Raw genomic sequence first — 26,658 nt, forward strand, 5'->3', positions numbered from 1 at the left:
CGGGTTGACCTCTGGGGGTGGCCAGCTGGCACTGGCAGGCTGGCTGAAGGCCATGGGGACCGGGGGCATTGGCCGCATCTAGCCTGGAGTGAGGACAAGCCAGTGTGAGCTGCCCTCTGACAGGCTATAGTCGTGTCATTGACCTATGATTGCCAAGAGCCATGCACACTGTGTGCTCTGTTCTGTTCTGTCCTTATTGTCTACATGCCTTTGTATTTATTATAATTGTTGTTGCTAATGTGTGTGTCTGTGTGTCATCTGTGAATTAAAGGAATTCATTTTATGTGGATGCAGTCATGTGCTTGCTGAGGTGATGTCTGGAGAAGTCTGGCCATCTGAGAGGGTCCTGTGTTCATCACAACACGTACGTGTGAGGCACGGGGGAGGGTGTTGTTGTGTATGTGTGTGTCATGGCCACTGTTTCTTTCAAAATAACAAAAGAGGTTTATCATTTTATTAGTATTTTTAAAATAATTTTAGGTCTAGAACTTCATGTTTTTTCCCCCCCACACTACATACTGTATATGGGCAGAGGACTCAAGGAGGGCTTCCTATTTCCCCTACTCATGCAGACATAAATCTTGTTATACACAGGGGACTCAGTTGAGGGTAATATTTGTGTGTGTGTGTGTGTGTGTGTGTGTGTACACTTTCTTGGAAGAGCCTCTGGAAATGACTGTCCCTTTGGTAGAGTTGTCCCTCATGTTAAACTGCTACTGTAGCAGAGAAAAAGTCAGTGCTGGTTGGAAGCCCTCACGCAGCTCCAGAGTCTGATCCTCTATGTCCACAGTGGGCAGTGCCAGGCGGGCACATTCCTGCCCACACAGGGCCTTTGTCCTCCACTTCTCCCTGGGAACAGGCAGTCACTACGGGTGCCATGAAGCATGCTAGATGTGTATATCACAGGACGAACCAGCAGTTCACACTCCCGACCTTCCTCCATAGACTTAATGTTGTTCTTGACAAACTGTTTAGTACACCCCTATAGCATTTACAGTTTTTATCTAACAATATCTATCCCGTTTACCAGATACTATTGTTTTATTTCAATCTGATAACTGATACTTTTTTAATTTATTCCCAACTAAAATCATGAACATATTCCTTTCTCCATTAGATATTGCTATTTTTTTCCAACACTGGGCTATTTTTAGTATCAAAGAATGGAAATTCTGTAGTTTCTGTGGACATCTGTTTATCCTTGACTGTACTCTCCCTTGTACGTTGTTTTGGACAAAAGCATCTGCTAAATGTAAATGTAAATCCTCTGCTAGCAACCTTCCAAAGGCATGTCCGGTCATGCAGAATACTTGGAGAAGTAAACATACAAATACACCTACTTGCACCTCAGGTTTTATAATGTCGTTTTTAACCAACGTCACACTTTTCATTTGGAATACAACACTTTTAGCATCTAATGACGATGATGGCAGTGGCCTCAGCTAATGCTTGGGGGCTCAGCTGTGGGTATCTGAACAGAATCTCCTGTGCCCTCATTCTTATGCTGGAAGCCTGGATACAAAATACTCCATTCCTTAATTGTTTTCCGGGAAGTAAGTTAAGTTGTGTTATGGAACTTAATCAAATCTTCAGGAAGGTTTTGAACTGGTCACAACTAAAAGTTAGATACGTCTGACTGTTAACCCTACTACAGTTATGTGTGTGCATGCACACTGAAGGAAGGGGGTGGATTCATAGCCTGGTAAAGTCTAGTGGAGGTTAGCAAAACATACAGGACAGACTGTGACCAGCGGGCCCACAGCAGTGCCCCTCGTCTCCCCACAAATACATAACTTCGCGGAGGGCTCCCCTGGGAACCGCACACTCTAATTACTGCTTAACTTGGCAACTCTCCAACTCTGGATCTTTTTTTTATGTAGGAGTCGACATTCAGTCCATCAATTCCCCTTTTTGTGTGCGCCACCTATGCTGAAATACAACCAAGAGCACTGAACCGTTAGCCATAAACAATGACTCGATGCGCCTCAGCTGGCATGAATATCCATGAGACTAAACATGTGAACCGTTCACACCGGGGTACGGCACCGTGGATATTGTGCATTGGCGTGTTGTGTGCTTCGCCAGACTGTGTGAGCTGTGAAACAGTAAGTGTGTTTTCTACAGGAATTGAGGTGTATGCCATCCAAGAACTTAAACTCTGCTGGACCACTGAAGCAGATGAACAATGGGGGTTCTATAACAGTCAGCTGGGGCACAACTCAGGAACACAGGAGAATGTCAAATGAAAGAAGAAAGAATTCAGAGGTTGATATTTCAATAAAGTAAGACGGAAACACAACCAGTCAAAGAAAAAAGAGGCTGATGTTCATTTTGGACATGGACAAGTGTTCTACTTCCTTCTAGGACAGTGAAATGAGACAAACGCATTAAAACAGCCCTCTGTTAAAACATGTCATTTATGTGCATCATCAGTCAATAAAACAATGTTCTCCAATTCACCTTAGCTGCCGAAGATGTACTGAAGGACAAGATTTCTTCTTTGTCTACTGACAGGTGTCACATCCCTCCCAACGATTAAAATATGGTTAATATCAAGAGCCAATACACTGACGTTTGCCAGAGGATTTAGCTTGGAATGGATTCTAAATGACTTCCAGCAGTTATTTTTTTAGGTTAGACATGATAATTTAGTGTTTTCCTCTAAACAGTGCGTCATTTCAATAATAATAATAATCATTTCTCATGTCATTGTGTTTCATTGCAGTTAACATCACACAGCTTTGAATCACAAAAAAAAAATTGCAACAGTCAGTCGGAGGTGATTTGATCCTTTGTATTTCAGAGTGGGCTCATCTTTGGACCCTCTGGAGTCCTGTGTCAGTGTGTCTGGTCTGTGATCGCTCAGTTTGAGTCAGTGCTTCAGTCCTGTCTGGTCCTGGCTGTCCTGTGTGCCCTTTGGAATGAATGAGTCTATGCCGCAGCGAGGCTCCGCCTGGTCAGGCCAGCAGGCCCAGTCGGGCTATTTTAGCCGACAGGAAGGAGTGCAGGATGAAGACGATGGGCTTGGGGCAGGAGTGCAGGTCCAGTTGCTTTGGAAAGGAGAAAACAGATGGAGGAAGGTTACATGCACAGAAGAAACACAGACACATAAATAACACAAACACCTGTTGGAGTGATATCTTTGTCCAAGCACAGCTCTCACACTCTTATCACTCTCTGATGAAATATGATGCCACAAGATTGGATTGTGATTGTAATTGGAGACAAGCTACAAATGAAGCAACCGGTGGACTACCTGTTTTGTTCCTCCATGTTTAAACAATGTCTGAGGAATGTATGTAATGATAGTGTTATGTTTTACTATGAGGCTGTATTAGAACTCAGTCATGTGTAGCCACTCACCACTTCACCCTCCCTTCCGCCGAAATCCAGCAGGAGCTTCCTCACCCCGTCGTCTGAGGACATTCGGAGACACTCGAAGGGGTAGCTGAGGAGTGGCTTGGGGACAGAGTCGTCCTCCGCCTCAGACACCACTGAGAAGCCCTTCTCATAGTGGATAATCAGCCTGCAGTCCATCCCCTGATACAGGCAGCCTGTGTGAGGTCACAAACGCACTTTAACGCAAACACTGATTCTGTATAATGACAAGAGTTCTTGAAATTATGCACACTGCTTAAAAAAAGAAACCCTTTAGATCTTTTTTTTTTTTTTTTTAAACATCAAATTAACTAACACGGAAAATGGTTTGGTCACAGATGGTCATTTTGGACATTTTACGAACTTTAATACTGGCTTTTGGTCATATTACTCTTTTAAAGTACATTTGAAGCGAGAGTTGAGAACACAGCAGACCCTGCAGGTATTATAAACCTCGCTGATAAACGTTAACTAAAGCGCTCAGGTTTATCTCCAGGAACTGTGGGTAACATTGCATGCTGTCTCTCACACAGCTACATATGCCCGCTGCCGCTATCAGTAGGGCACTTCCTTACATCAGCTAGTTCAGGTCACGGTGTCTTCAGCTCTCCAAAAGCCAGCTTCAGCAATATCAACTCTTGAGATATTATCAGATGTGAACCTAGGGTTAAGTACCACAATTGTGTACTGATAAAGTAATGATCACAAATCCTATAACAAGTGATTCTTTGAATCCCCTCGAAAACATCTATTGAAAGGCATTTATCCCCACCATTCACTGACGAGCTGTAGCTCCATCACCTGGACACAGGCCCCGTTCAATTCTGCAGGCTACCGAGTCCAACATCCCCCAATTCCCATGCTATCAATTACCAAGCTCCGTGTCGCGTCAAACATGATCTCAGTGCTGAGAGCAGGTTGTAGCGGCTCCATTGTGAGGGTGCCAGCGAGCCACTTCTGCTGTGGCTACCGTTTGCTCCAGAAAAGCTCTGCCAATTGCTCTCTGACCCACTGATTGCATGGTTTGGGTGGCACGGCCCATTATGGACCGCGGCAGCTCTCTCTCCTCTCTCCTCACCAGTTATTCACCAGATCACACAGCTCTGTGAGCTCACGTCAGCTTTTGTAGAGAGTCCCCCTGGTATCTACAGTCATATGCATACATAATGACGTGAGCTGTCGAAAGGGAAATTCTTTTGTGAAGAAAACTTTTCAAAGGAAATCCAGATGACTGGCTGAGGTTTAATGCTGCTTCAAACTCCAGAAATAAAAAAAACAGCCCTTGAAGACTAGAATTCAAACATCCAAACGACAGTTCTTGGATTGTCGCACAAAAATCCATATTTTAATGTATGATCAAATAAAAAATGACACTGTTCTTCTTTGTAAGTCAATATAACTAACCAACCCTGTGCATTATGATTCACAGCGAGACTTGTTGCTATTTTGCCTGAGGAGGGTTGTCACCCTACTGCACCCCTTCAGCTGCAACCTCACAGTATTTATGTTTATGACACACACACACACACACACACACACACACACTACACACACAGAGAGCCTCCATTCAACCCTAGACGGAGAAAGCTGCACAGGCAAGGGCCAGATCAGGTTTGGTCGCTGGGACCCCTGGCCCTCCCTAGCGCTGACGCCAGGATATTTACACCAAATGACATTTACGGCATGCCTGTCTGTTACCACCAATTTTATGTCCACATTTCATGTACATGCCTAAACCCTCAGAGTAGCATTGCTGCAGAGCATGTATGTGCACCAAGGAAACACGGTAAAGAGGCCCTTTTGTCAGAGATACAGGGTGGCCATCCTCGGAGTCCAGGGCCACCGCTGAGGCACTAAATGGCACTAAGTTTGTCCATGGCATATATGCCAACCAAGAATGCCAAAGAAATGCTTTCACAGTAACTGGTGAATACATTGACTGTATATGCTATATGCTGTGTGTTTATATGAATGTACACAAAACACTATTCATTACAAAGGAACACTGATTTTGCCTGGAAAAACTGCAGTAACCAAGCGAGTCCAGTTTTGAAAATGTCCTTTTTTGGAAGAGCCAGACAGAGCGCTCTAGTTCTAACTGATAGCAGTAGCTCACGCAGGAAATCAAAACACAGGTAATGGAATTACAAGCCCAGTGCCAAATGTGCCCTTTCCCACTGAGCCCATATATGGTGCTGGCCCATAGCTTTTACCTTGAACATTTTCTAGGAACACATTGTGCTTCCATTAATAAAACGTTTGTCTCAAAGAACACGAGGATGCCTTCACATCACGACCACATCAATCCAACATCTAATGCCACACAATGACGTTAATTATGACCGCTGCGCGAGAGCGCTGCGGCGGTCATATAGGTTTAGTCGTTTTTGTTTTTTTCAGCCGGACGATTTTCTGTCAACGATTCCCGGGACACTGAAACACCCGGGTGCACGAAATTTGGTGGGCATGTAGCCCCACTAGATTAGTGTGGAACCATTGATTTTCGTTTTGATCCTTTGCACCCCCGTCGGACTGGAGCCCTTTTAGAGAGGGTGGGGCGATTCAGTTTTCTGTGAATAAGTCGAAAACCGTAGGGCTTAGGAGGACCACATTTTTTTTGTATGTTGGTCTTTAGAGGCCACGTCAACCATTCCACTACCACTTATTTCATGTATAGCGCCACCTAGTTACAAATAAAAAAGCAAAAATGGAGTGTTGTAAAACATTTTAATTGTAAGTTGACAAGGTCAGAACTGCACGAAATCGGAGGTGTGGGATCATTATGACACCTTCTGACTGCACGTTAAGTTTCGTTGAATTCCGTTCACGGGGGGGGGGCATGCAATAAATTGATTTATATGATTATACACCAACTGGCCTGTAGGTGGCGCGACACAGTTTTTTTCGAATATTCCGAGGACCGTAAAAATTGTTCTTGTATGTTTGTGTCAAGGGGCCATGTCCACCCATACCATAACCAATCGTTACATGTATAGCACCACCTAGTTAAAAATTAAAAAGCAAAAATGAGGTGTTTTAATTGAATATATGTCAAAGTGCTCGAAAAATTACCAAATTTGTCCATGGATGGAGCAAAATGGCTCTGTAGCGCCCCTAGAACATTGCAAAAAAACCTACTGAATTCAGTACACGTCTTCATCATGCTTGGACGCACCAAAAAGTATCTCGACGCCATGGTGGCAGGTCCACAGGAAGTCGGCCATTTTGAGTGGAAGATGCGTTTTGACGGCGTTTGCACACCTCGCATCTGATCAAACTCCTCCGACAGCTTTAATGGTAACGCCTTGAAATGTGGTCCGGCTACTCTTCAGCCATGGGCGACTAAAAGTTATATTGGATTTTCTCATTAGTCGGAAGGTGTGGGCGTGGCAGACCCTCAAACTTTGCCAACTTGTTAGTGCTTGCCACAAAACACAAGTCTCTTATAACTGTTGCGTACATTGTTTGATCCAGAGACAATGTCTTAGGGTGGACGCTGGATCCGGCCCGAACGCGTGCATATGCCTGACTGATATCACCTAGCGCCACCTGTTGGTGGTTGGAAACTTCACTTTGTTTCCACACCTCGCATGTGATTGAACTACTCCTACAGATTTAATGGTAATGCCTTCAAACGTGGTCAGGTTACTCTTCAGCAATCGGGAATTAAAAGTTATGAGAGTCTTCTACAAAGTTTGGGTGTGGGCGTGGCAGACCCTCAAACTATGCACTCTTCACAAATCCAGTCACTTATAACTTATGCATATATTGTCGAAAGTGCACGAAATTGAAAGTGGTGGATCATTATGAGACCCTCTGAATGCATGCCAAGTTTCGTGCAATTTTGTCCATGGGGGGCCATACAATATTTTTTTTTATGTGACTGTACACCAACTGGCCTGTAGGTGGCCTGACACAGTTTTCTACGAATATCCCGAGAACTGTAGGGCTTAGGAGGGCCACATGTTTTTTGTATGTTTGTCTAAAGGGGCCATGTCAACCCATCCCATAACCACTCATTTTATGTATAGCGCCACCTACTTAAAAATGAAAAAGCAAACATGAGGTGATGTAATTGCAGGTATCTCTGGCTGACATGGTCAAAACTGCACCCTAATGCATGGTCAAAACTGCAACAGATACACAGTAGACATTAGTATGCACACATACACACACAGTAGACATATGTACGCATGCACAAATAATTCCTTTAATACATAAAAATGAAACACAAACCAATTTACACACACAAAACACATAAAAACACACAAACACACTGACAACCATGACTCATTCTGTGCCAAAACCTACTGAACAGTTCGGCGGTCATATTTTGTAATGCTTTGCGTTACGTCTAGTTAAATAAAGCCATGATTTGTTAAGTGATTAAAAAATGAACTCACCATCAATGCTACACTAATGTTGACCATAGTTATCACCATGTGGTTCTAAAAATCTCAGACAGCATGCCTTGGTTGGCACTGAATGCCTTGGTTAAAACCTCAACATGGACACTATGCACACGGTCATACTGATGCCAAACACGTCAGATAATCTATTGAGCTTATCCTGAATGATGGTCATTCTCATTCTCAAACTGTTCAAGTCTTTTTTTCCAGTGACCTCTGATTCACCTCAGCACTTTCAAAAGACTGCACCTTGACAATGATGCCTGCTTCCCTTTCCAGCTCTTAAATCTCAACTTTGATTTAGTCTGAGAGCGTCCCAGAGGAAGTGATAAGCCAGAGTAATGGGAGTGATTCTGATCACTTCAAAAATACTTTGCAATTACAGAGCATTTGCTTATCAGTGCGTCTGACAGGCTGCTCTTGCAGGGGATTTCCCATGGTGCTTTTGCACACGTGCCCCTGTGCCTAATGCCAAGAGACCACACAAGGTTGCTCCAAAAACAGCAGCAGGTTTTATGCGTTCCAAGTGGGCTAGTGAAAAATGTTGGTACTAGCCTGATGTCCAGCTGCTAACACTGTCCTTCTGGACAGAACAACGTCTGCCAGAAAGAGCAGGAGGCCCACTGGTGGACCACAGAGGAGCATCTGGCCCAGATGGGAGTCCGAGAACAACAACTGGAAATATTTATCTGACTTAGTCCCCAACTATGCACTCGCACACAAACACAAAGAGGAGGGAGATCGGCAGTTGTCGTCTGCAAAACCATTCAAATTGTTGTAAACATCTAGTCAGTGAGTTTTAGTTTTCTATGAGGTTTCAGTTTCTGTTGTATGTTTTTGTAAAATGCAACAAAGTGCACAAGACAAAGTGTGTGTGGGTTGTTGGGTTTTGGTGTGGGCGGAACTAACTGATGAGAAAAAGCTTGTCTTTCACCAACATAAACCACTAAAGAGGTGAAAGATCCTATCACTAGAAAAGCACATAAAAATTGCAAACCATTTTTCTTCATATAAAACACATTCAGTTTCTAATTATCCTTGTAATACCTTAGCCCAAAGAAATTCCAAATGGCCAAATTAAAGGACATTTTATTGCCTTTTTTCAGACACAGATGGAAACTGTTGAGTGGGTTTTTCTTTCAAAGAAATATAACTGCACCTGATATAGTGAAATAGTTTGCCTTTAGAGACATTTCTGCACAGCTTCTGCAAGCCCATAAAATGTCCAAAATGCCAGAATTGTCCAAATACCATGTCTTGAAATTGGGCAAGTCACAAATATTTAAACTAATCCAGGTGTCCAATGGTATCTCTAAAATACCACATTTACAGTATTCACTAGAAAGTTAGTATGCATGTATGTGAATTTGTGTGTGAGTGTGTGTTTGTTCTCACTCACTGGTAGAGACCTCTTTGATCATCTCCGCAGCACTGTGGCAGCCGTTAACGATGTGCCGTGTCCACAGCGACAGGTCCTTGCAGGTCTCTGTGCGGAAGAGGTGGGTCTCGATGCCCAGCCGAGTGCCCGTGCGCGTGGCAAACGCCAGCTCCAGACCCTGCTGAGGAGAGCCCTTGTCTGGGCCTGAGTGCACCAGCCTAGAGGCAGACAGGACCAATCAGAAGCAGACTCCTAGCTACAGATGGTTCAAAGGCCACTGTGACTGCCACCTACCAAATCATCCATCATTTTAACTCTCAACACAGGAGTTACTTCCTGGATTTTCCATCTTTAGAATACTGTGTGATTGACCCAATTTGTTTGTATTTCCCAGTCAGGTGTGTGTGTGTGTGTGTGTGTGTGTTTATAATAACATACCGTGTGGCAAGTAGAGGGTAAGTGTGAACTGGGGTGAGCCAGGCGTCCTTCATGCGTGGCATAGTATCATACAGCAGCAAGTCCTTCTCTGTTAAAACCACTAGTACAGGCTTCCAGTGCTGCTTCTCATTCTCTGTCTGGAAACAAATACAAACATATTTCTGTGAGTATGTGTGAGTGTTTGTGTAAACATGTATATGTATAAGGGTAAGGGTAAACATGTATTTGTGAGTGTGTGTGTGTGTGTGTGTGTGTGTGTGTGTAAATGTGCATGTTAGATACAGAGTTTGTATGTCTAGGTGAGTGAGTGTCAGTGTACGTGTTCATGTGAATGTACATATTCTGTATGCGAGTTGCGAGAGTGTAAGAGAGGGAGACAGAGAGACAGAGAGAGAGAGAGAGAGACAGACAGACAGACAGACAGACAGACAGACAGACAGAGAGAGAGAACGGGAGTGAGTGAGTGAGTGAGTGAGTGAGTGAGTGAGTGTGAGAGAGAGAGAGACAGAAAGGTAGAGAATGTGTGTGTGAGAGAGAAAGAGGGAAAGAAAGAGAAAGAAAGAAAGGGAGAATGTGTGAGTGTGTGTGTGTGTGTGTGTGAGTGAGAGAGAGAGAGAGAGAGAGAAAGAAAGGGAGAATGTGTGAGTGTATGTGTACACACATCATCAGCACCATCAGAGCAGGCTCCATTGCTCCCAACTTCCCTGTCACAACGAACAGGCTTCAAATGGCGCATATGAAATAATGGCGCATATGAAACTTGACAAACACGGGGATCCTGAACGCATCAGTTCACATACACAGTGATCCTGCAACCCACTGTACTGTATACAACACACATGGTCAATGCTAATTCCTAAAGGCAATGTATGATTCAGTGGAACAGAATGTGCTATGCACGCATTTCTTATTCCCTTTATAGACCATAATATGCAGAAAATTACGTAAGAATTGCCATCAGATAAATCATTAGATTTCTGGGGGTTGAGGAGGAGTAGTCCTTGCGAGCAATCTTCTGGGTCCTTTTTTATGAAGTCGTATTTTTAGAAACTGCACTGGAAGCAGACTCAACAAATTTCTGCTACGGGACCAAAAGTCTCACCACATAGGAACACAACACGAGGAAACATGACGCCCAGACCCCGAGAGGCAAATCCATCTAACCAAGAGCGTCTCAGTAATTGAAGCGCATACTTATGACAATGAATTTCCCCCCTAGGTACAGTCCACCGTTACAGTATGCAGGCTTTCAAATTATGTTTCCGAGAGTAACTTACGGAACACATTGCGCACATAAACCCTAATTACAAACTCAGATGATGGCAGTTAAGTTGCGGATCCCCACAACCAAAACATGCTGGCCTCAGAATTCCCACAATGTCAGGGACAGCCACTTCCCATCACATCCCCATACCAACTTTGTCAGTCCTTTTTTGAATGCGAGCTAAAAAGGGATCTCACTATTCTTTTCTTCTGCATTAATGACAACATTTCAGCTGGCGGTCACATGAACTGAAGCCTTTTCTCCTTCGTGCCCTGTGAGAGCTGATCGAATTGCCATTGGGAACTTGAGAGGGTCTGTTTGCCATCAAAGCCCCTCAAAAAAGGAGACTGCAGACTGGGCCAAGAGCCGGAGGCAGGCAGAATAGCCCGGCTGGGCTACAAACAGGGCCTTGTTGAAAGGGTCTTGGCCCCGGCGCATAATGGGGAGGTGGGCTGCTGATCCAGGGGCCCTCCACATTCTGCTGGCCCTTCCCTGCCCTGAGAGCTGGAGGTGGAAAGCTGGGCCAGTTGGTAACCAGAGACGGGAAAGGGGGGGCGAAAGAGGCCTTCATTAAAGTCAGTGTGCACTCAGAACTGCCCACAGCCACACATGTACCAGCCCTCCATGTCAGAGAGAGTCCTAATGAGGCCCACGAAAGCCTGCCTTGAGCAGGGAAAAATCCACCACAGTTAGGCCGAGAGAGGGAGTCATCATGGTCATCGATTGCTGCTGGATATTTAAAAAATCTGAATTTTTGAGGAAAAATACACTGCTATGGAAACTCTGTCTTTATAGGAGTGAGATGGTCTCCGTGAAGAGGGTGATTATTGTTCAAAGCCCAGGCAGAGCTTTTAGCATCACAAGGCTGAATAAAACAAACATGCCAAGCACAAACAAACACATGCACACAAGCATGTGTAAGAGCCATTCCCATATTCAAATGCACCTCCTGAGTGACCGTAGAGGCTGCTTTTGAACACAGCTGGGGCCTGTCCTTCAGATCAAAGTAAAGACTTTTCATTAAGACAGGCATTCAAGATGGAGTCCTCCAGAGGATTAGAGTGCCTACCAGAGATCTATGTGCGTGAAGGGTGTGTGTGTGTGTGTGTGTGTGTGTGTGTGTGCGCAAGTCAAGTCTGTCTGACTGCCACTGCTCTGCCGGGTGGTAATAAAGTCTTTTTTCCTTTTTTTGGTTGATATCATTTACTTAGACTTCACCAATCTACATCAAACTTGGCATGACTGTAGTCCCACGTGGCTGATACGGAATATAAGTTTCTCTCCCTAAGGGGGTTTGTCCCTTCGTTTTAGTGCTAATACTTTTTGGGCAATAGTTCGTCAACCATTTCGTCAAAAATGATTAAATCTTTACAGCCAGTTGGCCTCTAGGAAGCGCATGACCCCAGCACATTTCATGACTCATTTGTGGAGTATCGCCCCCAAGTCAATAATAATAATAATAATGAAACTGAATATACAAAGTGTAATTCAAGGAGGTGCATTACTCTAACTCACTACAGTTCATTTGTGGAATAGCGCCACTTTGTGAATAATATTCAGTGTGTAAAACTACCACTTAACTACGTCTTGTGATTTATGTCTTGTCTGAAATTTGACAAATGCATCGCTACAAACATTTTTGGAATTGTTTGTAGGGGGGGGGAATTTGGCTGTAGGGGGCCCTGCTACTGTTAAATTTGAAGAATGGCTTAAAACTTAAGTTTTGATATTTGGAATGCTTATAATTGGCTACATTCTTTGGATGCACACCAATTATTGATATTATTTTGTCCAAAAAGGCCACTGCAACTGACACATTTCAATATTTCAGGAACATGTATTTGCATACACTTTGATACACTTTGCTACATCTCCTACACTTCCATTTGGCCTGCTTAACAAAAAAGCTAATGATAGCTCTGAATCCAACAATAAACTTTAGACAATGGAACCACGAGGTGAATCAAAGATCTTGGTGTTTATTCCTCACGTACGCCTGCAGGGAGTCAATTCCAAATCATGTAGACAGGGTAAAGACTGAATGTCGATGTACAGTATGACTTTTTATAAGGTCAGCTATGGGAGGTCACAGGTCAAAATGGGGGTGTGTGTTACTGTTTAGGTACTGGTTAATCATGGGATACCTTTGGGTGATAGGCCAAGTTGGGCAAATGGGGGGTGGGAGTGGGAGGGGAGGTGAGGTGACCACCAGCCCCCCACGGAATGTTCCGGAACATGCTTACCTAAGGTCCTGGTATGTGTATTACATAGGCCATGAATAGGGAGGGGATGTCTAGAGAGGTTCCGTTTAGCATAGGCCATGGGTGAGGGTGGGGGACAGACTGTGAGTACACATGGCACCCACACACACAAGAGCATTCATGTATGCAATGGTAATTATATGACTATATCAATTTCCATCACTAACAACGGCCAATCAAAATTCAGCAGATACTACATGCTTATGTGAATGGCCAATCTTAATGGAATTTTGTAGAATCATTAATAATGGCATACAGAAGCTATTTATCCAGTTTCAAACTAACCAGTCATAAGATGTTGCTACAAAAAGTTACATCGGTTTTCATCTATTCCTTTGACGTGGTTTGGTCCATCTTCAAAATGTGTTTAATTTACAAAATCATTCAATCTTTCACTACTTGGGGAAAAAAGTTTGCAAAATGTGGGGAGGTAACAGTACATTACTATTCACTGTCTTTACAGAACGATGAAATATGGCTTAACCATTACATCTCAAGGTCGGAGTATTTATCAGTTCTTGGGACTAGAGGCCATATGATGTATCCGTTTAGCCAAAACAGCGGCTACTTTTGACTTTATTTGACACTCCCATATTGGTGTAAGCCTCCTCATATAAATTTTACCAATATTAGTTTAAACGCACCCTCTTCTGTTAACCCTACATATAGCATTTTTGTTTTACTTAACCCTTTAACGCCTGCTGTATCATATTTGATACATGAGTTTTTGAAATGTCTAAGTCATCATGATCAATACTTTCCTGAAAAACCTGTTGTATGCAATCTGATGTGTTCTGCCGTCTGGCGGATTATCCATGCAATGTAGATGCGATGTAGGCAGTAGTGGGCCTTTGAAAGCTATAGCCAAAATGGCTGCCTTCATGTGGTTACTTTGCCAATTTTGAAAAAGGTACTGTAAAAATAACATTGAAATTGTAACTACTATTTCAACATATATATAATATATATATTTCCATATATATCATATGTTATTCTGTTTTTTTATTATTTTATTTAATAATCGAGTAATTTAACCCTGTAAAGACTGACATATCCAATATACAGTATATATATATATGTTATTCTGTTTTTTAATATACTCAATTCCTTTTTAGCAGTTAGTAATTTAATAATCGAGTAATTAGACCCTGTTAAGACTGACACATCCAACGTTAACCAGAGTATTCTCATTCTCAAAAGTATTGAGTATATAAGAAAACAGATAAGAAAACAGATATATATATTTATATATATATATACAGTATATATAAATTAGGGCTGGGCAATTATGGGCAATTATGGATTATTATTGCGTTAATTTATACATTATTTAACGCCGAATATTAATACAATATTTTTTATCGCACGTTAACACAGGTTTTATTAATATGCTTCAAGGCTTTTATTTTGTAAAAGTCTGCTGCAAAACCAGAAACGGATTAACCAAAGACTAGATGTCTTCTCCGCGTTGCCGGCCAACGGAGTCGAACGTCCGCACATGGCAGCCATCTTGCCACAGTCAGCTCGCTCACCCAAAGCATTGTGTTGGTAGTGGTACATTTTAATTAACCATAACTTGCTCAATTTTCAACCGATTTTCGAATGGTTTGGCTTGTTATAATCCTCAGAGATGTAGTGATGACACTGCATACTTATGAATACTAATGAATAATTATGATAATAAACATGGGATTTCATATGAAAATAACATTAAACAGAACAGATAGGAGAAATAAATACACACATGCACAAGGTATTTATGTAATTTATGTTAAATCAATATATAATCAATATACTCAGCATACAGAACGGCAACATGAGATGTATGTTTACTTTTATAATAGGAATATTGCTAATATAATACAAGTTTAAACAAGTAATACTTCTTTAGTAGTAACTGCTACTATATAAAAATGCTGATATAGACTGGTTATGCAGCTCCCTGATCAAAGTAAAATGTTTCTGCTGTTACCTCAGAAATTGCCTGTTTAAATGATATGATTGTGGCTCAGGATTTTGTGGCCAGTTTTTTTTTTTTTTTCATAACGAAAAGGATAACATTAATGTCCTGGCAGTGGCAATGAGTTTTAATTTTGTATTTGCTTTGATTACATTTTTTAAGTTGAGATTTACACTGAATATTTTATTTACCTGCTGATGTTAAAGTGTTTGCACAACAAATGTTATGGCACTTTCGTTCATATGGCAGAACATTTACAATAAAAGTGCGCTATACACTACTTTTAAATTATTATCGGATTTTGCGTATACATATGCGATTAATCGTGCTTAAATCAAGGAAATCATGCGATTAAAATCGCGATAACAAGTTGTAATCGTTGCCCAGCCCTAATATATATATATATACATATATATATATATATATATATATATATATATATATATATATATATATATATATGTTATTCTGCTTTTTAATATACTCAATACTTTTCTAGTGTCTTTTCTAGTTTCACTTAATACTTACTTTATGCGGCAGGCATATTGTGCACCGCTATGCGGCACGTCTAGTTTTTCCACAATAAATACATGTAGGCCTAGGAGTGAGACACTTATTCAGTTCATAAAATTCCAAAGTTTCTCTACAGAACCAGACTCTTTTGTTGCTCCAGACCTGAAAATTCTAATGTGGAGCTGCCGTCTCTCAAGACTGCAAACATTTCCATAAGAAAAAGGCCAAAATTGTTCCACTGCACATGTCCAGACTACTGACCTTTCTTGCAAGCCAGCCTAGATGGCAAATCTCTCTGCTCCCGGCGATCCCGCTTCTTCCCACGTGCTCCTTCACCTCTACTAAGACCTTGCTGGTGAGGCTGGTGGCCGTCAACTGCATGAGGGAGAACCAGGCCTGCGCAGACTGGGGGTCCTTGCACCTCAGGACCACAGTGTGCTTGGCATCAGGGGAGTGCAGCTCAAACTGCCTGACAATAAAAACAACACTTCTTTAGAAAACACGTCGGAAGAGCCAGGATAATCCTGTTTATATTGTGAGTTAAGATGCACTTGAGGACTGAATAAACTACACCATCAGAACCTGTATTTTCAACTTTACGCTAAGTCAGCTGTGATCATTTACAATTGCTTTCCTCTGCAGTAAGACTAACAATATTATTGAAAAGGCCCTCCATTTCGCATGGCTTTTGAATGCGTCACAGCCGAGTCTGAGTGCTCAATCTCCTGCTCGCCAGAGTGATAATGATCGTAAGTCTCCTGGCCATTCATCATTTGTAGTGCGAAACTAAACCCAACACTCGGCTACATCAACTCCAGGTGCTCCCCGCTGGTAAATTTAGACACTCTTCTACGCCAAAAAAAAAAAATGGAGTTGACTGAGAGGAAGACAGAAGCCAGATGCCATATGAAGTGTGCTTGGGTCTGAGAGAGAAAAGGAAGGGAGGGGGGCCTGGGGGACAGACAGCCTTCCTGGAAAAGACCCAAAGAGTTTTCCCCTTTAAGGACATCCACGGCTCCAACATGGGAACTCTCCTGAGTATTAGAAATGAGCCAAATTTAGAAAAACTGCTCTATAGAAGTTAATCCCCCTGCCTTTTGTGGTAAAAAAAAAACAGACTTCTGGCCACTCCAGTAAACATTACTGAGAGTTTAGCCACTCCTGTAGTTTATCCAAATGTCCATATCCATATGATCTGCAAAGATTACAATCCTCTCTATGTACTGCACAGGACTCTGTCAAAAAGTTAAGTGGTTTAAATTCTGGGATGACAAATCACAGTATAACATACAGCTTATAATAAAGAGTTACAAACATATCAAAATCACTGTCCATTTTCCTCCTGTTAAACAGCACTGTGCATCTCATTTAGTCTGTGTGTCTGCATGTGTGCGTGTGATCATGTGTGTGTGTGTGTGTGTGTGTGTGTGTGTGTGTGTATGCATGCATGTATCATGACATTCTATGTGGCTATATATAGCCGAAGTGGGCCTTGGGCCAGGATTTTCCCAGAGAGCAGGAATCCCTCATAACTAGAACTGGAGGTGGATACAGGGCCGGCGCTGGTCAGCCCTCTGCACGTACTACAGACAAGCAGCGGGAACTGGATGGTTCTCAGCAGTCTGCTTCTGCTTCTCTTCTGCTTCAACTTCAAGACTTGAGAGCTCCCATGGAGTGATGGGCAGTGTCTAATCTGATCAGGATCATGAAAAGAGGATTTAATCCGCTGACTTTCTTCCCTGTGTGGTGGTACAATTCCAGCTTCATTCTTGGTTAAGCATTGTGGTGCTACATATTTTCAACCCTCCATGACCCGTCAGAGGCTTTGTAACATTATCATTAACCTCCCATTCAGATACCGATCTGTTTCATTATACATGGGTTTCTTGTATACAAACATTGAAGGCTGCGCGCGCAATTCCGCGGCAGAAAGCCATCTACCCTAATACAAATGAATACAGAAAGCCCAGTTTAAATGTATTGTTTATTACTTATTTAGCCTACCGTTCCCTATTCTGTTGCCATGAATGCTTGCACACACCCTCAACATATTCCCAAACGTAACCTTGTACATGTTTGAGCCTTTTTCTATATTTGATTTGATTTGATATTTTATTTTTCCTGGCAAACGGATGCTTCCTCCTAGGTATACTGAACATCTTACCAACTCTGTTAGAGCAGTTCACCACACAACAACTCCCTGTCATGTTGCCTTCCTCCACAGCTTTCTCATCCACTTCAACGTTATCTTGCTTCTTTCTGCCGCGAGATTGCGCACGCAACCAGTGATGATGTAGCCGAGAAACCCATGTATACAGTAAGGTCTAAACAGATTCTGGGTATGCTGCCATCAGTTTTGGACAGCAGGGACCGACTTTCAGCTTTGATGTGGTGAATTTTGGCTTGAAAAGTGAAACTTCAAACACTTTTAAAAGAAAACAATGCAACAAAAGCCCATCCAATCCCATCGTTGAGTATTACTGGGACTGTCATTTTAAGTGGCTCGTTATAAAAAAGTTTGCCTTCAGAATAATGAACCCCCTGCAGCTAATAGTGAAATGATATATCAAAGAAAGCAGGTGCAAAACTATAACCCATCATGCTGTGTCTATTTATTATTCAAAACTACAAAGGGCAACCTGCGTTCAATCAAGTAAATCTGAAGGGAAAGGGGAAGTATGGGGACAAGACCTCTCAGTTCCTCACAGGTTCATCTTCAGGTAACCAGAATGCTATTTTAGATGATGTTCATGAAGACGCCTGGGGTGTGAACTTTGAGACCTTTTTAGAAACACAACCGGCCAACAGGCATACACCAGCTGAACACTGCAGCCACCACTGATAGTTGCCACCATACAGTTTCTTATGTTTTGGTTTCATAAATTAGGATGCTCCACAACATCAATAACAGAGCTCAAAGCATGAGATAGGAACGATTCCTTATGGGACAACACAGACCATTTTTTCTATGCCTTCATGATAAAAGGTGTTATTGCAAGTTGCAACATACACCATGATTATACTGACAGCATTGATTGTAATTTTTAAATGCTGTCAAACTGCTAAAGCGAGAAAAAAACCCATCACTTCGCTTTTACAGTGACACAGCAAAGATCATGGCGATTAAACAGACGACAACGATGGCCATACCTGTTCTCTGGGTCAGCTGTGCTCATGCTGCGCGTGATGTAGCACATCTTTAGCGGGATGCACCTGCGGTCCCCCTGCAGAGAAAGGCTGGGCGTGGGGCTGGGCGACTCTGTGTGGGGGCTGCCCAGTCGTGGAGACTCTGGAGGCGGGGTCTCCCAACCGATCTCAGAGACCGGGGAGCCCTTCTTCACGTAAGGGGTGGCCTCTCTCATGTACTTCACTGAAACAAGGCAAAAGACAACAATGGGGGAAGATGCTGCGATTTCTGTAAACATTACTATGAAGAAAAGAAAGGAAAGTAGGGACTTATGTCTAACATGTTAATGCCTCTCTATGTGTATGGGCATGTAGAGAGGTGTGTGCGTGTGTGCGTGTGTGTGTGTGCATGTGTGTCATGTACTGCTTTGTCATCCAAATATACTCCTTGACAAGAAATTTGTACAAGCAGAGTTTTTTGACTGTTCAAAAATGTTAAAACCTATTTTTCAGTGACTTTTGATGCAGGTATTTCCATATTTCAACCCCTTCCGTGGCCTTGGTCACCAGCTGAAATCACAGAACCTTGGCAATGGACTGTCCCAAATAACTGTTAAACAAATGCTATGAGCAGCTTTATACTTCAGCTCTACAGAGAGGGTTTCGGTGAATCTACCCAACCCGGTTACGTGGGGAAAAATGTCATGCATTACTCAATATCAAGCTGGATGCGATATTTCCAACCATCTGCAAAGAAGCTGACAAACGGCTTCACACAACAGCCATGTAGGAGTCCTGGCTCATAATCAAGGAAAGTGCACAGCTGTAAGACCAATTAGCCTAGCCATGTTGTGGTTGCCTCATTCTGGTTAAAACCCAATGTTCAGTCTTAATAACATGCCTACATTTCCAAGTGATAAACTGGTACAGATGTCTTTGCATCGGGAACAGACTGGTAAAGACGGTAAAGTTAACTTAAAACAGACTGAAAGGAAATGAGTTTTTAATCGGAATGTGAAGTAGATTTAATTCATGTTAAAACATTCCAAATGTTCTTGAAACTATTAATAGATCAAGCCTACAGGATTTTTGTTGCTTATGATTGTTGATGTTACATATAAAGGTGCTTCCGTTTAGTTGTCCACTTTCATTCCTGTTACACTGGACTATCCTGAACTTACGTAAACATCTGAACCATTCTCCCGGATCCTGGATCATTCTCCCGGACTTACTTGACATTGTGCTATCTGGTAACCTACATGCCCCCAGGTAATAAATGTGTGTTTAGCCTGAGTAAGATTAGATCAGGTTCACGTGACAACAGGAAACTGGTCAGTCCTGTCCAAAGACCAAGACCCAGCCGCCCTTCACACAACACACAGCCAACACCTGGTTTAAATACCAGCAGATCATCATTAAACTCAACCTCAAGTTAACCTCAAGCTAACCAAGCACTCATGCACGGCCATGCATGCCGGTGTGTCACTTAGAGTTGCAAAACCTGTTTGTGGCGATTGTTTTGGTCCTCAACAAATAAGATATATTTGTTTACTACAAGCATCAGTGTCATAGCAATACGGCAGACATAGTTTTTTTTAGCGTCCTATCTTCTCCCAAGAATTTCTTAGAAATGAAACAGCCTGACTTCTTAGATTTTTTTGAAAATTAACTATTTATATCGATCATATTAGATAATGCAAGAAGGCACTAAATAATGCACATAATGACATAAAAAGACTAACCGATTGATGTGCTATGGTGGTGGCTTCGCTATTCTTTTCGTCCCTGCACTGCAATACAGGTCCCTTCAAATGACAAGTGACGTCATCCCCTGATACATTTCTATGCTTAAAACTGTTGCACGATCAATCGAAAGAATGTGGTAAGGCAAACATCAGGCCAGGGTGTGGCTTATACACATGTACTGTTTAGTAAGCGTACACCACTAAGCAAAAATGATGCTTGTTACTGATGACACTGTAATTGTTGAGATAGCAGCAGTTGTGGAGATGGCAGCATCAAAGAAGTCCTCTGATTATCCCTGTCCATGCCGTCACAGTCATGTTGTATTTGTTATGGCACTGCCTTCTATGATTGCTGGATAGTTTCAGAGTGAGATCACATAACCATGGTGTATGTGTCTGTGTGTGCGCATGTATGCATATGTGTGTGTGTGTGTGTGTGTGTGTGGGTGGGCGGAGGGGTGTATGGAGTTGATTTACTTATAAATGTCTCGCAATTCACAAATATGTTTCCTGATTCACATATACGTGTCACACGATATACAAATGTAAATGCTGTTACATTTATTTACAGTCTAATTAATTTGTGAACATCCCAACATTTATTTGTGGATTTTTTTTACTTTTCTGAGAGGGCTTGATTCGCAAACTCACAAAGGACATTCTCTCCAGCCTATCAGATGTCTTTTTCAATTTCATCACATGAATGCAAATTCGAGAGTATGAACTGAATGTGACCACATTGCACTACATTTGTGTAGTGTCCAGTGACTTAGCATATAAATTGGGCTAGTAGGAGAGTGACTTAACATAACTTAGTGAAAATGTTTAGTTTGTACAGACTGTGTTTAAACATGATCTAGCATATGGTTTGAAGAGACTGAGTGAAATAAACTGAGTTAAATAAAATTCGATTCGGTTAACCCAGCATTGAACATCATGGTCCAATTTACCCAGAGGCTGGATTACAATAGCATTGTTTACCCATTTGGATTGGCTAGGTTGACCTAGCATTGGGTTGGTCGTAATTACCCAGCGGCTGGATTAAAATAGCAACAAATTTTGCTGGGTTAGTCCAATGGTTCCCTAGCACTTTAGAGTGTCCTCTACAGCTGCTCTACTTTGGTAAAGCAACATGCTTGAGATGACAGGTTTGATGATTGACCGTTCTTTCAAATATTCATAGTTCAAGCATGTTAAATCATGTATGTCAAGGGGTTTAACAAGCTAAACTCGTTATATTCCCACTTGGTGAGCAGCTACCAGATGCCTTTGAAACACAGATTCCTCTTTAAGTTATCATAGATTCCTCTTTGTGGTCCACATAACTGGACACTGTGCAGATGTTACGCAGTGTGGTCACATTCAATCATACCCTCGAATTTACATTTATGTGAAAGTGTCAAAAATCCACAAAATAAATGCATGGATGTTCACAAATACAAAGCAGCTTGTAAATGCACCTTCATTAGCCTGTAATGTAAATGTAACAGCGTTTACATCAGTGAACTGCATGACATTTATTTGTGAATTTTTAAACTATTCTAACTCCATAGGTGGTGGAGGCTTCACTTTATTTCTCCCAAGGTCTTTCTCTATACAACTCATTCCTTCCTCCAAGGGAGTAGTCTATGACATCAGCCAGATCTGTAAATGCAGTGAGTTGGGACTTGAACGGAAATGGAGAACATACAGCTGCTGGTCCACTTACAGTGCTAACAGTGAAACAGGACACTTCCGTGTTGTGGCATCTGGTTGTCCTAGTCATGATGTGGTTTGGGGAACACTTCCCATTAATTATGCACCTAGATGACATCAGTATGTTCCCCCTAGAGGCATTGCAGATAGCAGACAGATAACTACCATGTGTCTTGTCCGTGAAACAAACACACACTGTGCCTTTTGGTGTGATTTTGTTTGTGCTGAGGATGGAAGCATGTGTACCAGGTTTCCTAGTGATTGTGATGTAATGTTTTTTTTACATTTTGCCATCACTGCTGTCGGCCTAAAGTCATCCTTACATCATCCAATTCTAAAAATATGTAGCATATACACCATTTTTTTTTTTTTTTTTTTTTTAAATGTGCGTCATATGCTACATCACAGCCTGGCACAATTTTGCCAAACTCAAAAGCCGTGGCCTAAGTGACTGTTTTCCTAAACTAGCTATGGATTCAAAATCCCTCCCCCCAAAAATAAATCTGGGGAGGAAAACAGAATGTAATAGTGTTTGTTTGCTTTCACCGCCATTACTGCTGGCTTAACGGAATATTTCATCTACAGAGAGACAACAAAAAATGTAATTACTGAAAGACATTTCCAGAACAAGCACACTGAATTTGCTAAAAAGCATCGGGCTGGGGATGAAAGAAAAAAGAGAGTGGTTTCGGGAACTGCTGTGGAAAGCAGAGCAAAGGTTTTAAGAAATTGATCAAAATGTTTTTGCTGTTCCAGACAGAAAAGAATTGCTCTTTAGATAGTAAAGGTTGCCAACCCCTGATTTAGTAGATTTGTGTGTTGCCATTCCTCTCATGAGAAAATAATTCAGCCTACACTGGAGAGAGTGCTACACACTTTAAAGGCTACACACAAATAATTCATTACCCACATACTTGAGAGGCATGCATCCCCCTTCATCTCATAATTATATTTGCTTGAAGATGGCAGTGTTTCCAGTCAAGGTTATCTTCCCATCCAGATTTAATTTAATAAAACTCACCAAAGGATGGTGCTAATACTTAGTGCACGTTTGCCTTGCACAATGGAGTTCCTTGTTAGAAACTGCATCCCTATTAGCACATTGGGTTTTGAATCTGTGGCTACCATTAAATGTCAGCAAAAGCAGACTTCAGTGGACCTCTCTTAAACAATGAGAGCATTATCTTCATTAAGTGAAGCTGGAGAATGGTGGGTTTTGTTTGCTAAAGGGAAAAAAAGACAGTAATTGGTAAGTAAGTGGAAAGTCACTAATTAAGGAAATGTAGGGTAAGCTTTGAACACAGAGCAGGGGGAAAAAAGTACCGCCTCAGAGAACAGGTACTGCCAAGCGTGCTTTTCATCTCTAACAACAGATGAGAATATGACACAGTAAAGATGCACACATTGAACTTCAGATGGCCTGTAAATCAAATTTAAAAAAACAAAGAGCCTCAGAATTACCTGGGACATGCAGGCAGTATAAGAGCAGCTCTACTGAAAGACCAGTGAGCACCATCTGACGTTCTGTTTCCTTTCCATCTTAGTCTGTGGCCACTCTGACTTCTTGGATGGTCTAGGAGCATTGCTACATATTTGTGGTGGTTATTTAGGCAACCTCATTTGGCAGCCATTAATGTGAGGGATTATTGTGGTGAAGAATTCTGGCCTCTTGCCTTTTAAACTGGTGGGTGTGGATCTCACTTGAAAGTTAAAAGGATGTGCAAAATTACTGGCAGGAAATGCTGCGATGAAACATGCGAGTGAACTATTCAAATGAACCCAGAAAGACAGAGTGGCGTTAGTTGAGGGTACTGAGTACTTCATACTGGATAGATGATTGATATCTTTATAAATAACGGCTCAAATTCTTTAGTTTTCAATCTGAGTGACAGCAAGCCTCACACCACCCAATTTTATTTTATTTCAAGCATACCAAGGCTAGGGTTGGTCCCATGATCAAATGAGGATAACAGCTGTAAAAACACAAAAGAGGACTTCCTGAGACAAGTCTGATGCAAACACACCTGCGCTCAGTTAGAGACGGCCTAGTGGTCTCAGCCCATAAGAAAAGAACATCTACTAACGTGTCTCCTTAGATCCTAAACAACAAGGAGGTTAAAAGTGAAATTAAGGCTTAGATTTCCTGCTGCTCAGATTTCTATATGGACCACATTTCTCCTATGGTGTTTCAACAGGGTCACACATCATCGTTTTTAATAAATGTAGGTCTCCTGAGATCACATATAGGTCTCCTGAGCTATCGAATATCCATAAGAGGAGAGCTCATCATCATGTCAGACTAATGAAATAGCGTGTTGGCTCAACTCTCCTGCAGATCACAAAATTTGACTAACCAGACATGCCACTGTTTTTTTCTCTTCAAGATCTGATGCATTTTTTAGGGAACTTAATGCCGTTCGTGGGGTTTTCAGCAACATGGTTTGTAATAAAGTATTCAGACGTCCCTTGAGGTATCAAATCTGTCAAGACATCTGAGGTCAGATTTACTTCACAGATGGTGACCCCACTCCCACCCCACAAAGTCCTAGTAGGAGGTGAGGGGAGATTGGAGAGGCATGAGAATTCTGTAATTAATCAACATAGCTGCTGTAGACGTGTAACCTTCTCCAAGGGCACATTACAGTCATTGTCCTATGCCTATGGCCAGAGCCTAATAGTTAACTTATGAAGGTATCCTATAAGGCACTATTCTCGTATTCGTGCCACACATGGATTTATCATGACGTTTTAAAAGGCTACTAGGGCCATATGCTACAAGTCATTCAATGTGGCGACAAGAGATGACTGCACTTAAATTTCTCGTAGTGCATTGTGGAACAACAAGTAACAGGCTACAAACCCTGATTGCGAAAGCACTGGGCAGCATGAGCTTCTCAGCGTGAGGCGGGGGGAAATCACTGGAATCGCACATGCTCTCCCTACGCGGAAAATATTTGACTGGATTGTGCGAAACATAATGTTAATCCACTGTCGCACAGGGAAAGTTTGTGTAATGTTGAGAGGGTTTAACGAGAGAATGTTCCTTCAAAGCGTATCTAGTGTTACACTGAAATATTTCGCCAAGCACATATTACCGAGCTTACAGGCTATGTGAAAGGGAGTTGGATAATGCACCCTCAAGATCCACATACCTCCACTAATGACAGCTAATGACCATGAACAGGTGGTCAGAACACCAGTATTCTGACGTCATATACAAAGGGTATTTACAAGTGGATTCTCTTGTTCTTACCTTCTAGTGTTGCCTCTTTCCCTGCGCGTTTGAGCACTTGAACCGCTTCGTCATGAGTAGCGTCCCGCAGGTTCACCCCATTCACGGACAGTATCGCGTCCCCCACGTACAGTGCTTGGGTTTGGTCCGCAGCAAGACCCTTAAAAATCTTACTAATGAGTATCGGCATTTTATTTTCTTTCCCGCCTTTGATACTTATTCCAAGTCCACCTACATCTTGTTTGACCACTTTGACGCACCTTTTTCTGTTTGCTATCGCCTCTGGCACTTGTTCCGGTAAATCCGTGAAAGCCGTTCGAACGCCCGTTGTCGGACTGTTCGTTAAGTCCGAGTAATTGGTGGTGGTCGCGTAGGATCCATTAGTGATCCCGTTCAAGTTAATTTTCTCACCCAGGTCTTCGCAACTCAAAGTCAGAGCTTCCTCGTTCAAGTTGGCCAACACTTTGTGCCACCGATCACGCACAAATACCTCCAAAAATCCACTTTTTTGCACTCTGTTTCCAGACACTGGCAATGCTACCGCCATCTTTGGAGCATAGTTTATAATGCCATGTGATTTAACACGCACAGGACTTTCGACCCAAACTTTTGAAAGCTCAGATGACTCAATTTCTCAGAGGAGTTACGCTCTCTTACACTCCATATCTTCTTTTTAAGGGTGGAGCAACTACGGAGGAGAGCCCTAACAATCAATTCTCATATGAGTAAGCAGTGTCGGAAGGTGTTGAAGACTTCTACCTTCTGCGGTCGGCTGGCCAACTTGTTGCTTGGGACAGTCTTAAAAATTTTCACAGTACATGTCATATGCCAATTTTATAGTATTATATAAGAAGCACACATAGCATTTTGGTTGTTTCTTTCCTACCATGAATCAAATATCTAATCAGACATAGTAAAATATATCATGATAAAATGTATCTATCAAAATAAAACATTTTACCGGAATAATAGTTTATTCTGCTGGCATAATTCATGTGTGATTGTCATGAATAGGTAAATAAGCTAACCTACGACACTCTTCATTAATGTTTGACTATGCGACTGTTGTAGGTTACAGTTACTCATCCAAGTTTCAGGTAACTGGTGTTTTCATAAGTTGTCCCATGTAACTCCTCGAGTCCTCATAGTTAAATGAACAGCTTGAGGACTCGCTACCTTTTAATTTGGAGAAAAGGGACGTTGCTACCATCTACTGGTTGAATTAAATACAGGAACTACTGTCCGAATACTCAGGTTTG

General features: G+C 42.1%; 1 protein-coding gene across 1 annotated transcript; it reads right to left on the minus strand.

Moving 5' to 3' along the window:
* Positions 1-2,524: 2,524 nt before the first annotated feature.
* sntb1 (syntrophin, basic 1) lies at positions 2,525-26,005 on the minus strand. The gene is made up of 7 exons (XM_080857133.1): positions 25,421-26,005; positions 18,752-18,971; positions 15,863-16,070; positions 9,604-9,740; positions 9,187-9,383; positions 3,364-3,554; positions 2,525-3,050 (listed from the first exon to the last, which is right to left on the minus strand). The coding sequence occupies exons 1-7, from the start codon at positions 25,944-25,946 to the stop codon at positions 2,958-2,960; spliced, it is 1,572 nt and encodes a 523-aa protein (XP_080713259.1). The 5' UTR covers positions 25,947-26,005; the 3' UTR covers positions 2,525-2,957.
* Between the last annotated feature and the right edge of the window lie 653 nt (positions 26,006-26,658).

The sequence above is a fragment of the Sprattus sprattus genome (genome assembly GCF_963457725.1).
Source record: "Sprattus sprattus genome assembly, chromosome: 18".
Lineage (NCBI taxonomy): Eukaryota > Metazoa > Chordata > Actinopteri > Clupeiformes > Clupeidae > Sprattus > Sprattus sprattus.

Bases quoted from the DNA above. Each gene is read 5' to 3' on its own strand.
- sntb1 (XM_080857133.1), bottom strand. From the start codon at position 25,946: ATGGCGGTAGCATTGCCAGTGTCTGGAAACAGAGTGCAAAAAAGTGGA. The intron at 9,741-15,862 runs GTCAGTAGTCTG...ATTTGTTTCCAG, and splicing joins TAGGCTGGCTTGCAAGAAAG to ACAGAGAATGAGAAGCAGCA. The intron at 9,384-9,603 runs GTATGTTATTAT...GTCTGCCTCTAG, and splicing joins TACCCTCTACTTGCCACACG to GCTGGTGCACTCAGGCCCAG.